Consider the following 15,495-nt stretch of genomic DNA (forward strand, 5'->3'; position numbering starts at 1 on the left):
ATTTTCGTTTTGTATTATAGACGAAATTTATATAACGTTGAAGACATTTATGTTTACGAATAATATTTACATGAAACGTAAACACAAAACTATTGAACGATACGAAAGAACTGGAATGGATTACCTTCAGCTGGGCGCCCAACAATTTACGAAAGTTCAAAGAGCCTGAAACAAGTTTCATTAGTCATGGGAGCAGGAATCTCTAACAGCACACGCGAGAATAAATTTTCTCTCTTATTATGCTTCCACGGCGATGAACCGAGTAGCTATTTTCTTTCGATAATCGATCAATAAACTGCCGTGTGTTCTTAGTATTAGATAAACAGAGAGATAGTTTTACGGAAAGTCGGGGATCATTGTGTCCGATGGTATCACGCTTCAACCGCGGAATTAAGCGAATCATTATCATCATGTCAGGTTCATTATGCGGTGACTGCATTATCGGGACAAGATTGACTTCCTCCGCGAAAGCGTTTATTTCGCGAGGAAAATAGATTGAGTTGGTCGTCGATCATGCCGGACGTGAAAATTGTTTAACTCGTTCCCTCATAAATTATTTAACATGCTACCTGTATCATCTATCAGATTTGATAGTCGTTTCCTGTGATAATAACGCGCCGCGATCGTGAACGGGGAAAAATTCACCGCGTCAAGGTGCCCGATCTGCCAGGAAATGCGTTAATACCTTCCGTCAACTCAGGGTGAATGTTTTGAGTGTCATACAGTCGATCTACGATGGATCGTAGTCACGTATCTTCCGGAAAAGTTTAATCGTTTCACCAGTAAATGGACAAAGAGTTAACAGAAGATCGTGGACTGTATTTCTCCACACAGTATATTTAAAGAAAATTAATAGACACGTGTTCTAAATCGAAGAAGAATAATTTTAGAAAATTCCTCGCCATTGCATTCATATTGAACATCACTGTATGCACTATACGTGTAATGTATATAAAGTTGTATAGCAGTGCAATTGGAAAAGAAAATTAAATCTTCGTTTAGAAGTCAACAATCTGTTCTTTTTCCACAATCTCGACTACTGGGAATGTTTCATATTGTGCTATTTCATGCCAAGATTCGGGCAACGGCTGCCTCTATTGCAGGGTCAATCATAATTGCCGATCTTTTTTCAATTCCGCCGGCCTGTATTAGCATACTTATCTGCGTGTATTCCGTGAACGAGTCTGCCAAAACAATCGTGGATCCGCAGATTCTTGCTTCAGATACCAAAGAGGGTAGACGACCGCCCTCGTAAAATCACTGAAATTCCATGTTTATTCAATATGCCGGGATTCAGTTTCCTAGCCTTATCTACGATGAGGCGATTGGGGTGAATGATACCGTGGATCGAACAATTTTTGCTGCGATAAGCTTTCGATCTTCGCGTACTTCTGCTTTCATGCATGATCAGATCCAGTTTCAAAGGGGTTGGTAAACTGAATTCATTAATCACGTATCAGTTTATGGCAATATAACCAACATTTTCTAAGGTCGACGAATCGTTACTCAGTTGCAACGATTTATTTTCTTAGGTCGTTCATTCGAAACACAGGTAAATAATACACGAGAGTATTCTAACAATACAAATTTAATATTTAACCTAAAAGTATAATAAAATTTGAGATTATTAAATTATCAGAAAGTGTTAAAACAGACTTTAGATTTTAACAATTGACAGTCCAGGAGGTTACTCTTTCAATCCTGTGATATTTCTTTCCATTGGATGTAAAATTCTTTGGTTTCGTTAACAAATTTTCCATATATTCTTATTAAGAAAAAACATCGTAGTAATTACTGCCAAAATGATTTCGTAAAAACGAGACTTGCTTCTGAAATTTTAAATAATTAACTTGAATTTGTATGCGATGGAAAGAAGTTCGAAGAAATAATTGAATCTTTCGCGAAACCGGCGCAAGTTTTTTGAGATTAAAACGTCTTTATTATTGCAGGTTGCGACGGGGAATCCGACGAAGGTGGAAGTAAGAGGCGAAGGAGCAGGACCAACTTTAATAGTTGGCAATTGGAGGAATTGGAACGGGCATTTCTCACGAATCATTATCCCGACGTCTTTATGCGAGATTCCCTGGCTGTGAGACTCGAGCTAAAAGAGAGCCGCGTCGCCGTGAGTACATTATTTTCACATTTTTATAAACCTTTAATCGCAAATATATGAAGATAATCCTCTGGTGACGTCGAGCCAAAGGCAGAACGTTAACGCTCATGACGAAAAAGAAAATTAAACTGCTAAATGAGACACTGAAGATTCTTATTTAGCAAAACTTTATATTTTTTTCTCTGTGAAAATACGAAACTGTAAAACTCGTTGGTAATGTTGCCTGACGAGTGGCGCAAGATCATTGTCAGCAATGGTGTTCTTCGACGAAAATAATTAATGTAATTTAAATTATAAGTGTACACACCGACTTTCAAACAAATATTACAGGAAATGTAGTTTATTTATTTACCCTTATTTTAGACCTTCTTTCGTATAGAAAATATGATTGTTAAAGAATACAAATTTAATATCAAAGAAATAATACATTCCTTAAGTTTACTTATATTAAGACCTAACGTTATATTTCAAGATCAGAGACTTTAATAACTTCTTTTAATATAGTAGAGCCTTCTTTACGTTCTTCCAAAAAATAAAACACACTGATTCGTATGGGTCATCAAGAAAGAAAAAAAAAATACAAACCCCGTAGACCGTGCAATCGTATTCAATCAACGCGTCGCGACACCGTGTAATTATCGGTCCTCGTTCCACAATCTCGCCCCGAATAGAGATGCAAGCGCAAAAAATGCAGTTTTATTGCTACCTGATTTCACGTACCGTGTAGTTTTATCTGACATCCCAGATCGGTCGTTCCGATAGGCGGGAATTTATAGCGACTTCGTCGTCATTTTTCGAGGGTTGATGCCCGACAGACGTCGGGGGTGGTTCGGTCTCGGGCCTTCGGCTCTTGGGCTACTCTCCCGGGGGTAGTTAGTCCATCTGCTCCGTTTTGAATGCGGTTAACTTAGGAGAAGCCGAACTGCCCCGTTCGAATGTGTTCGAGAGTAATAAACTGAGGAAGATCTATCTCGAGACCGGTACCTTCGACTCATCGACCGTACCCATTTGAATAATGAAGGGCATTTTATTTGGACATCGTTCCTTCGCTGTGGTTCCTTTTCTGGGAAAGGGAGTGGAAGAGCTTGTAATGAAACGCAGAAAACCCAGCGTTTTCTGCTACCGACGGATTAGACGGCGTGGAATTTTAAAGCACAAGAGTGAGAAATATAGAAAATAAATTGTTGAATTTCACATTTGTAAATGGTAGCAGAAAATATTATTTTCTTAAGAATTTTGAATTACCAGCCACTGCTTGAACCTTCGTCTCTACTTTGTAAACTTTCACTCGGGCACATGGAAGGGACAGTAATTGAAATTTGAATTATATCAGTTTGCCACGCATTCTGCAATCTTGAAAATAAATATTCGACGTTCGTTTAAAAATCTTCGATCGTTTTTGAGGTTGCTTTTCGAATTATTGACCGTGGCGTAGGCAAAGGCACACAATTCCGTGCGTAGGAGTAATTTGTCACTTGCAGGAAATCGATTTCGCGGGAAAACGTTTGAATGTTATCACGGCAAGACCTTTTTCTTTAACACGTACCGCACACGTCTCATATTTCACGGAATAAAATAAAATTAAGTGATATTATTCTTAATTTATTCTTCAGGAAGCCCTACGGGCTGATAAATCGACGAACCACGCGAATGGTTTTTCGAGAAACTCGTGTACAGTTGCATGCAACTTCGAACGATCATGTTTTAATATCGTTTCCACAACTGGCGTCTATTTCTTAAATAGACAGCAACGCCTCGTCCTTAGTTGACAGGCTGTATTTTTTAAACTCATACACGGCGATTTCTTACAGTATTATTAAACCCTTGATCGTTTGAGTCTTGTGTGTTTTGCCGCAAACGTGTTACCGAAGCGAATACACCGTGAAATTAAATCTATTTGTTACAACACAGAGCTTATTTCCAGTAGATATGTGAAAGGATAAAGTTTGGGATTTATTGCTTACTTCCTGAAATTTATAAACTTCAAAGGCTAGATGTTAGTAAGATAAAGGTTAGCGAAACGATAAATCTTAAATATTACAAAGGGTTATAAATTTAATTTGAGCAATAAATCATTCCTTTTCAATTAAACTCGTTGTATAATATGTTAACGCACAGAGTAAATTATAACTCAGTTGAAAATATAGAAAAATTTAATTTCTACGAAGGAGAATACAAATAATACTGTGTTACTGTAAATTATAAGAATTGTAATTTGTTTCATTAGTAATTTTTGTGAAGGAGATCATAAATGATACTTCGTTTCTAGTATCAGAATATTATTTCTGGTAAATTTTTCTTCTGTTGACGATTTCAAGAAATTTGATCTCCACGAAGATCATAAGGAACATCCCCTATTTAATATTAAATAGATGCAGACTTGTAACTATAAATATGTGAAATATCTACCCTTTCCGTTCTCTCGAAACCCTACAATGGACACGGAAACATGACATGATGGTGTCCTTCTATAGGTCCAACGAATGGTGGACCTTCAATTTCACGGCAGATCGAACACGAGGCCACCCTCATATTCTCTCCTTGCGATAAGATACTTATATTTATGTGCTTAGACATGCTTCAGGTGCCATGTGCCAGGGCTTATTGCTCACTTTCCACAGATACAATCACAAAATGAGCGTTTCTACGTACGAATATTATTTACAATAAAATTTACTTCTTTGCAATGGAGATATTCCAGTTACCTTGGTACTTAAGTCGTTAGGAACGTTCATTACAAATGAAATAATTAGGGTGTAGTGCTTTCATATCACAGAGATAAGCAATGCATAAGCAGCAGGGTACAGAGTTCGGGGATATTACTTAATAAATTATTCAAACCCTTTGTATAAACATATTCTAAACATCAGATTGCTCCATTAACATAACAATATTAAATGTCTGGAAAATTAAAGAAATATCAGGCTCTGCACTAATTTCACTAAAATTTCGATTACATCTCGTTCAATTCATTTGGAATACGATTTAAAATTGTGTCTTTGATAAAGCAAGAAACGAATAGAATAAAAATTATAAAATGAAACACATTTCAAACACGAAAATATAAAATTAATATATTCTAGGATTGAAATTGTTATTTCTGGATGATGATCTATATTTATATACAATTTTTAGAAACCTAAAATGACATACAAAATTGTAATTGATAAAATTTTAGATTATGAAGCTTCGAAACGCTGTTTGAAATGTGCCTAAGCGAACGACGCGACGCGAGGATCGTGGGAGGAGACGCGACACGCGAAACCAAGCGTTGAAATCACCGCGCGAGGCCGAGACAATACGCGTTTCCCAGATCGGGAGAGTCCGTACGAGCGAACGGACACCAATCCCCTTTGTGTGACCGAAAAGCGAGTGACCTTGGTGACAGGACCGATTCGGAGATAACCCGAGCTGGTGGTGACACGATGTCACGCAGCCGGTGCGTCTTCTCGAAGGGTCGGGGACGGGAATAGCCCTCAGATTAGATAGTTGATCCCCGCGTCAGATAACCTCTACGACACACGGTTGCTAGTGGCGGCTTTTAAAAAATATTGTCACGCCGAGATAAACCGATGACACGGTTCGGCACGGGTAACTGGAAGCCAAAGGAGCCCGAAACAGAAAGAGCAGATCGTCGATCGTGGAGGATTCGTCATTTTCCGTGATCGTACAATTTTATTTTCCGCCGCGAAAATATGTTAGTATTTCCAAGTTTGAGTAGTCACTTTCCAACGAAATACAGAGAAAAGTGTACTATATACTTAATCAATAAATTAATTTTCTTACTGTGTGTGTATACACTAATTTTGTATAATTTTAACTAATCATGGTCCTTCCGTTCGAATTAATTGTATAATTCGTTGTTTCCTATAATAGCTATATTTTGTAAAGTAGTAATGGAAAGTTAAGAATATGAAATAAATAAAATTAAATTTTAGGAGATATTTGAATGTTATTAACAAGCAATGTACAAGTACTAATTTCACGGTCGAGAGTTTATTTATATCACAGAGAAATCTAGAATTAATTCATTTTTATTTTAATCGTCATCTAATAAAAAAATGAGAGTACGTTCGCGCATACTAATTCTATTTTACGATAATTTCAACCGTTCTTTGCGGCTCGTACGGGAAACCAATTCAACTCATATTTCAATGCGCTAAATGCATCCTGCGTGTTCCACGAGCGCCATTTTCTCGTCCACCATGGTTCCGTTTATATTCAAATGAACCGCCATGTTCAGTGCTTGTTAATCGTCGATCGTTGCACGCGTCGTTCGTGGATCTTGCGTGTCATTAACATATTTACTGAAAACCTTTGAACAACCTGTCTCCGTGTACCCGTCGCATCCTCGACGCAAGAACGAAGTCGAAAACGATGCACGCGAGTAATACGCAAAGGTAACAGGGGAAATGAGAGCGGAAGGACCAGGCATGCTTCTTAAAAATCAATTGATCACGATCCTAACGACGTCGCTTCGAAACTGGTCCTTTTGACTGCCAAATCATTTCATAAAACATCCCTTGGAAACCGTTCTAAGCTTTTTCAAAATTTATACTTTTAAACAAAGGATCAAATAAGGATCGAAAGAATTAATAATCATATAAACACTGATTTTTAGGATTTTAAAATCTTAAAAATCACAAAAAAAGAGAACAGTTGTCCCATATTTCCTTTTTGTCTGTACATACATTATACAGATACTTTTCTTGAAAAAAACAGTATGCTCGCAACCTTACGAGTAGAAAAAAGTTGTTACACGTTCGGTGAGGGTTCATAGTAATCGGTAGAATAGCTTGTTCGTTATCAGTCGACGATAATTCCTGACGAATAGTGGTAATAATACTGAAGTTACGTTCCCCGGTCGTCAACTTAATCTATTGCAGCTGTTAACCGTTCTAACTGCTCCTCTTTTTCAGCTCTGCCAGAAATTAATATAACTATGTGTACATACGTTCGTCGGAAATTAGAATATCGCGAGTATGAGATAATTTGTTTCTTAAAATTTATATTATTTCGACTGTGAAATCGTAGTCATTAGAAACATTACAAACGAACGTTCTGTTTGTCCGTGCGATGCGTCATATCTAAATTTATCACTGTTCGGGAGGAAAAATATGTTTAGTTTATGAACAACACTTTATCTCGAGCAGTATGTCCGAATAAAATTGAATAATGAATGCGTCACGTCTAATTACCACTGTTTGTTATTTCTGGCAATGACATTTAATCGACGATAAACTCGCGACTGTGACTTATTGCAATCATACAATGTTTTATCGATGTAGTTCCATCAAGTAGCCTGATCCAATTTTATTTTCTTGTAAAAATCAAATGTTTAATCACAATAATCGTCTTATGTCTAGGAAAATACAGTTGCACGACGAATCAGACTCGTTACAAGTTGCACAATGACAGATTACGAAGCAAAAATTTGTTTATATTTTACGAATCCTTTCTACATTTATTTTCTTTAACATCGTGGGAATTAATTTCTCCAGTTCCATAGCGATAGATTATATCGTTCGTACGTGAGTTACGCGGTAGTTAACGTGGTTAAAAAAGGAGTGAGATTCACGATAAAGTAACGTGCAAGTTCTATTAAGCTTCGTGCGGAGTTTCATCAAACTTGGCCAGTTCCACTGAAAAATGCCCGGCTCCGCGCGCGTCAATTTGATGTTTTTCCAATTCAATCACATTACGTCTTAGAAGCAATAAGTAGAGAAGAGAAGAAAATGAAGAAATCGCAAGGGCACGTGACGCGACGATGGTGTTACAAGGGTTGGAGTGGGTCTATTGATCTGTAGCTCGCGTGTGAACAGCGCCGCATACCGGCTTCCAGCCACAACTAATGTCTTCATCCTTTTCAACCACCTTTTCAACCCCTTTTAGCTCGTTCCTTCTTTCTTTCGCTGCCGGTCGCGTGGTGAAATTCACGCCAGCACTAAATCGTGCTTCACGCCACGAGCGTTCACGCGAGCGCAGGGTAAAGTGTTGAAACTCTCCATGAATCAAGACACTCCAGGGGGTCGTTGGTCCTTCCGCGTGGGGTAGGCACCTTCGTGTAATTTCGATATTTAACTGTTGCGATCGTACCACCCTTGGAAGCGGTTTCGATTATTCGAAATGAAAGGTAATTTCGTAACTATTATTTTTTAAACCAACGAATGCATGTCTTCAGCCAGCGATACCTGAAACACTCGCAAAATTGTAATTACAAATTTTTAACAATTTTAGGAAGTATTTAGTCTTTAAAGATAAAGTCATTCTTTAAAGTGATAAAAATGGGGAATATAATCACAGAATTTTTTTCTCGAAAGTGCGTAGGATTTCGGGGGTATGTCCATTCACCAAAAATGATTGTAATGGACCCTCGCAGCCAAAAATAATTTTTTTAGGATGATCTGAAAAAATTTTTTTTCTCCGAAAAATTTGTCCACCTTCTATTATATTTATTTGGATAAGCGGGTGTTGGATAATCCGAACACTACCGTACCACTTTTCTTGATTTCCCGATAAACTATTCCTGGGATATAAAGCGATACAAAGGTCGGTATTTGCTTGGTTCCAGGTGTGGTTTCAGAACCGAAGGGCGAAGTGGAGGAAAAAGGAGCACACGAAAAAGGGTCCGGGCAGGCCGGCGCACAACGCTCATCCGCAGAGCTGCAGCGGAGAACCAATTCCTCCGGAAGAACTAAGAAGAAAGGAGCGAGAAAGGCGGCAGAAGAAGCTGCTGAAAGCTCTTGAGCGACAGCAGAGGAAATTAGCTGCAAAGGTAAGGACCCGGAGTCGTTCTTCGTGAAAGTGTCGACCATCGGGATACCGGTAACGATTGCATAAAGAAAAAAATTACTTCAAGATATTCTCCGTAACGTTCTATTAAACTTTACGTATTAAATTACAGCTGATTAATAATAATTCAACGGTTCTAATAGTATTCGTAATCAACGGCCTCAGAAATCTTATTACTATTTAATATTTTAAGTAAACGAATGACAGTTTTTCAAGATGTATCTATCGATATGGGTTAAGAAAAGCAGAGAAATTGATTGTAACGCATGGTAAATATAAATCCACTGGACTCGACGTTATCCTCGTTCGAAAAACGTGGACCAAAGATCGCGACGTTCTGATTTTAGGGGATCACCGTCGATCTGTCGACGCTTCGAGCCGAGTGGGAGTCGCGAAGCGCCGCAGCGTCCGGCGGAAGCGCCTTGAACGGCACCCTGGGAGGTTCCTTCAGCCATTTGAGCAACAACAACGAGAGCAGCAGCGTGTCAGGGTCCGGGAACGACGCCAACGAAGAGATCGACGTCGTGGGCGGGCTGGACTCCTGCAGCGAGAGCGGAAGCGAGAGGGTGGACTCGGCCGCGGACGGTTCCATAGACGGAGAGTGCTACCCCAGGCTAGCCAACAACCCCAGCGAGCAAAACGATCCCCGAAGAAGCGCGAACCAGGTCGCCGGGAACCTCCAGAATCCTAACTCGAGCCTCAGTCTGGATCACCTGAACCACCAGCAAGGCATCCATCACTACAGCCTGAGCCTTCTGGAGATCAGAAAGGAGCTGGTGAACATGAACAACGCGGGTGGAACGCATCAGACAACGAACAACGGGAGCAGCTTCGAGAGAACGTCGGTCAGGCAACAGATCGGCGAGGACGAGGTTCAGAGCAGTAGCATAGATCTGTCCGTGAAGGGCAGGGAGGAGAGAAAGAGACTAAACCCATTCTCCATCGACAGTTTGTTGGGCAATAACAGAACCAGCACGCCGGGTATCCACAACGAATGCAGAGCCTCGGCGCCCACGTTGACGAACGGAAGGGAGTCCAACAGCCCCACGTCGCCGATCTCTGTGCCCACTTCGCCCTCCACGACGTAGTAATCCAAGGGGTCGTTTTCTCCGACGATGCCTGACGATGGACGACAACGAAGTGATTGGCCAGTCACGAACACTATCGAGAACAACGAGACGGTTGCCGAGGACGAGGAGACACTTTAGAGTAGCGTAGTATTGCGGTTCGACGGGGGAACGAGAGTCTCTTTGATAGTTTGCCCCGACAGACTTGGTGAATCCGGGATTCTTGATTTTTCACGAGGGAGCTCCGATTCAAGGGCAGAGTGACGCTCGAAGGGTTCGATTACGGTTAGCTGGTAGGCGTTTAATTGTTCCGCGTAAGATGAGAATCGTTCGTCGACGAGGAGATGGACGCGTATTTCTCGGATTTTCGAGTCCGAGGTTGCGTTTATTAACCAATGCGGCTAGTTTTCTTGGGGAGGAACGAGTCGATGTAGCTCCATCCAGGAGAGAGGCGATGAACTCGCTGACTGAGTAAAGGAAGGCTTATATCAGTTTCGACATATCTGCATCGAGTGCGTGAGCGATGACGAGTCTGTCCTTGCGTGTTCGATTCCCTTCTTTATCCTGATAGAAACGAGAAATGTGCAATAAACACGGACGGTTTTTTTTGTTCGTCGTACGCAACGTATGTAGTATCCGGCGATCGGATCTGGAACGTTTCGTTAGATAAGGGGAACGGGGAGACAGTTTGAACGTGCGCGTGAATGATAATGACTGCGAGAACGACAGACTGCGCGTGTATTTAATGTAAATAGCTCCGAAGTATAGACGATACGTTTTATTTAATTCACGTAGCCGATACCCCAGTGTTCGTCGAGTCGCGGATAATTAATTTAAAGCAATAGAGATTTCGTCTGGCGCACGTGTATATAGAATTAAAGATCTAGGCGAGAAGCTGAGAATAAAGACGGTGTGATCTCTTCCTTTCGCGATCGTACATTCGCGAGGAACGAGATCGACGAGGGAATGAGAGAAAAAGAGAGGGGGGATGTTACGAGATGCCATAAAATCTGGGATGCGAGACAGTATCTACCGTATATTCATTTCAAATATATTAATTTATTCTCAAGACTACATGGTGGCGAACGATCAATTTCTTCCATCGCTCCATCCTTTTCCTCTTTGCATTTACGTTAACCGATATGGAACGCGAGTAAATTCATTAAACAATTTTTACTCTTTTTCACTGAAGATTCGTTCGATCACGTGGGAAAGTTTAATTTCATTTGCTGTCGATTATTACCCACCTAGTATATGCTTAGTTTCTTTTTTTTTTTTTTTTTTGGTCCGTTTTCTATCCTTCTAGGTGATAGTCCGCAAAGGTGGGGTAAGTACTTATTGACGCGTCATACTGATAGAAATTAATTAGTTCGTTTGTTGACCTTTCAATAACTATAAATTATATCTTGTTTAAAATTTTTTATGGAAAAGATAATGAACTTCTCATAACTCTGGATAGTATATTTACATCATCACAGTTAAACTATCTGCAATTCGTTATAATTTCTTTTAATTTGGTGAAATTTAATCTAAGGTTCCCTTCTTTCGGTACGTGCTTGCTAAATGATACGACTTATAGAAGTAAAAATTTCTCTAACTTAATAGATCGCCCTATGGTAAGAATAGTTATTTAAAAATTAACTGCAATAATAGTAAACTTTTCTATAGAACTATTATACAAGTTTTAGAAAAATTCTATTGAAAGTCTAAAAGTTTTAAAAGAGGAGATACGAATATATCATTGATTTTCAGTATCCTTCACGAATACTTACTATAAAGGGCTTCCTTGGCTCAGGTATCCTCGTCCTGTAAATATACAAAAACAGATCACGTACAAGGTTGCTATGTTTCCAAGCAGTAGTCGTCGCGCAATAATTCCTGGAATTACCGAGCAGGTATTCCAAATACTAGGCTCGCTCCGTCGAGTTTTCTGTTTCCATTGACGAAAACAATGTTCGAGGTCGCGCTGGTTTATCGAAATCGGAGAGACTTTTTAAATTCAGTCGCGCAGTAACTACGATTAACATCACATCGGGTCGTGTTCTAACGTCGTCGTAGAGGAAACGGAAATTCAGCCGGGCCTTATTTGCAATTAAAATATAATATATCGTTCTAATTAAGCAGAAAGTTAATGTGGCGTGTAATATTGATTGAACGTAGCTATAACCCTCCGAAATAATCGACGTTGCGTAGTTCTCACAAGAAAGTCGACGCGATATTTATTCGCAATAAAGTATAAAATAGTTCAAAAGTCTTCGGTTAGATATTCTTTTCCCGGAAACGATAATTCTTTTAGAAACACAATTTTAAGTAGGTAATCGCCTTCTTACCCAACCTGATTTAATTATTCGTATTATTAATATTTTTTGTAAAATATCTTTCATATCGTGTCCTACAAAATATTTCGCAATTAGATCATTTACTGTGGGGTTCCCGACTGATTTAACATGGCAGTAATTTCACGAGAAAGTTTTACATTCGTCGACGACAGTATCAGTATATTGCTCGCTTTATCCGATGTATATCGAGCTGTGTTATCGTGTAATTAACCGATTCTAGTAATTCTGTTCGACATTTCTGATACTTGAACATTCAACCTTGCATAAATCACGAAACTGAAACGACTGGAAGCTGTAGAAAACATGCTAGTTTATTTATTATAATATATTACTTTACCTGTTCTATCTCTACAACAAATATTACTGTAGGTACGTTGCTTCAACATAAAAGAGTAATTTATTTTATTTGTAATTGAATATAGCTCCGTTGCTTTGGCAAAAGAAATTAATAATACCTTTAATCGCGATGTAATTGCCGATACGTTGTTCCAATAAAAATAATCAACGCTGTTTATATTTGCGATGGAGTGCAACTGCTTTGATCTAACTGTAAAGGAAATTGAAACGTGACGTTTAATCGTGTTCGAATGGCGGTGACTTGCTCTGAATCGGTGCATATAACGGAATCGCGAGGTTAATTTGCTGATTTTCTTTTGTACTTTCCGCGCTTGTCAATTTTTTCCCGTTGTTGCTCGTATGATTTTCTCGAGTAATAGTGACGTTGGTTGAAACTCGCGATGAAATTGTGACGAAATAGTGCGGGGAAAACTGTGACACGAAAGTTTGGTGTTTTTAAAACGAACTGCAGTCCAAGGAAGATGGCGGAGCTGATCGTTTCGGAGGACGATGATTCCGTAAGTGCAAATTACATATTTCTTTATTCTTGATAGACTTTTGTGAAAAGTCTAAAGTATTCCTTTTAGCGTCTGTTACTAGCGTTACTCTATTATAACTGTATTTACAATGTTGATAACATATCAGGAAACAGTTTTGCAAAATAAATTCAGTATTTTTTGTTTGTAGCAAACGAGGATACAAATAAAAGTTCGTGAGTCAGGCATGAAGAAAATGAAAACGAATTATCGTGCTTCGGAAAGTAGTCAGGTACGTTTGCTGCTCGTTTAATTGCAAGATCTATGGCTAGTCTGTTGTTTCTAGAATGCTCTCAGCGTGACAGAAATTGCTAGATCTCCGTAAACTCTAACAAGGAAGTAAATCTGTCGCTCTTGACCGCACCATTGATTATGTTGTAACTCATTACAACTGATCGGTTGAACGCGAGGGCATCGAACGCATCGCGGCAAACATTTATGCCGGTCGAGATCAAACGGATCGTTCGATCGGCGTTTCTATCCCTGTAAAGATTTAAATAGTCCGTGACACGCGCGTTTAATTACGCATTTATCGCCTTCAATGCGCAAGGCGGCCGTAATTTATGGCGCCACGATTGCGACCGCAGTTTGTCTTTGCTACGTCGCCATGACTGATCTAGCGAAGTTTCACCCACGAATTCGTTAAGCTCGATCGCCGCCATCTTAAAATCCACCCACGATTCCGTCAATCCACAGCCTTTGTTCGTTTCTGGGCGAACTCTCCATCGCGTAGGAATTAATCGGTTCGAAAGTGGCATTTCGCACTGTCGATCGTTTTGACATTTAACGAATCTAGAATTTAAACTAAAGTTTTTGTGAATTTTTTACTCCCCTAGGTCTACAAAATTAATCAATGACATAGTACTATACAATCCAACAATGAAAATTAAAAGTAATATATAAAATTGTTCCTGATATAAAAAGGTAGCTTTGGAATCAGCAAATTATACATATAGAAAATTGTTACTTATTTTCTGTAACTTTCACGTATAAAATCGTAAATATTCTTTTATATAAGATATAAAATTTATTTCTGTAATAAGAAGTCTATGGAGAATATTATTGATTTCGTAGATGTTCTATGTCTGCTGAACAAACGGAACTACGAAGCATGGAAAATATCTAATGCAATTATATACTATAAATATAATTAGTTTATAGTTATATAATAAATAATGTAATTTCTTGTTATTTAGCATGGATTTACAATTATTTCGGAATCCTATCTGATGCAATAAGAATGTATGCAATAAGTGGAGCTGATTAAATTGATGTTCGTTAATTGTTCGTTAATAAACTGCTACATTCTTTGAAATTTATTAAAATATGTAATTTTAGTTGTAATTTAAAATTCATTAGTTCGAAAACAACTCTGTAATACTGTTAACCCAAAAAGGAGAAATTAATTGGGATGAAACTGAATGGATCGTAACAACTTAATTAGTGTAACTTCAGTTGAAGCATGATATATGAATTATACAATTTTTGGATCTTTACGAAGAACAAGAGAAATGAAAAATGATCGGGAACCGAGAAAGCTGAATAGAAAGCTGTACTTGATATAAATCACTTTTCTATGTCTCATTATGTACTGCAACGGAAAACGTTACTTTTCAAAACACTAGAAATTTGATTTCGTTCTTGTTACTATGTAACTTTTAATTATCGCCATTTATAAATCAATCGTACAACGTTCGCGAAATAAATGAGTGTAAAAAATTTCTGAAATATTTCAAAATTCACCAAAATGGAGACAAAAGGAATAGAAAGTCACGGCGCGTGATAAAACGAGCCTGAACTAAGCAGAGAGTTTTGAACGTTTATAAATTTGCAAAATAGGAAGAGTAATGGAGTCGTAGGTGTCCTCATAAAACAAATACTCGGGACACGTATGAATTCGCGTATGAATATGCATAGAAAATGATATATCAGCTTCCCGTCGTCATATATCAAATTTACATAGAAAGCGCGATCTGTTAATTTTATATATGGCACTCTACTTTAGATTACTTTCGGGCATATTTTTATCGGGGATTTTGTTTTGCATACAACGGCACCGAAAATCTGTATAAAAATTTCATGGTACGCGGTACCATTATTGCCCGCGAGAAAACGGATATTTATTTAACGTCCTGGCGTCGATTATAACGGGCAGATTTTTTGATGAATATTTATGAATTTAATTTGCAGTTCTCGATTGAAGCAATTGCAAATGCTTGTCGCGTTGTCGCATTCTACGTGGCTAAATTAAATTGATAATGCATTTGCATTAAAAAAAGCGATGGATGACGATTGCAATGTTTGAAAATTAA

General features: G+C 38.6%; 1 protein-coding gene across 1 annotated transcript in view; it reads left to right on the plus strand.

The window, feature by feature from the left end:
- Positions 1-11,119, plus strand: part of LOC143341682 (uncharacterized) — a 47,125-nt gene extending 36,006 nt beyond the window's left edge. Inside the window, exons 2-4 of the mRNA XM_076764703.1 lie at positions 1,950-2,122; positions 8,685-8,888; positions 9,253-11,119. Coding sequence (XP_076620818.1) covers positions 1,950-2,122; positions 8,685-8,888; positions 9,253-9,993 — 1,118 coding nt within the window. The 3' untranslated portion in view covers positions 9,994-11,119. The remainder of the gene's footprint in view (positions 1-1,949; positions 2,123-8,684; positions 8,889-9,252) is intronic.
- Positions 11,120-15,495: the final 4,376 nt, after the last annotated feature.

This window comes from Colletes latitarsis, chromosome 5 (assembly GCF_051014445.1).
Source record: "Colletes latitarsis isolate SP2378_abdomen chromosome 5, iyColLati1, whole genome shotgun sequence".
Classification (NCBI taxonomy): domain Eukaryota; kingdom Metazoa; phylum Arthropoda; class Insecta; order Hymenoptera; family Colletidae; genus Colletes; species Colletes latitarsis.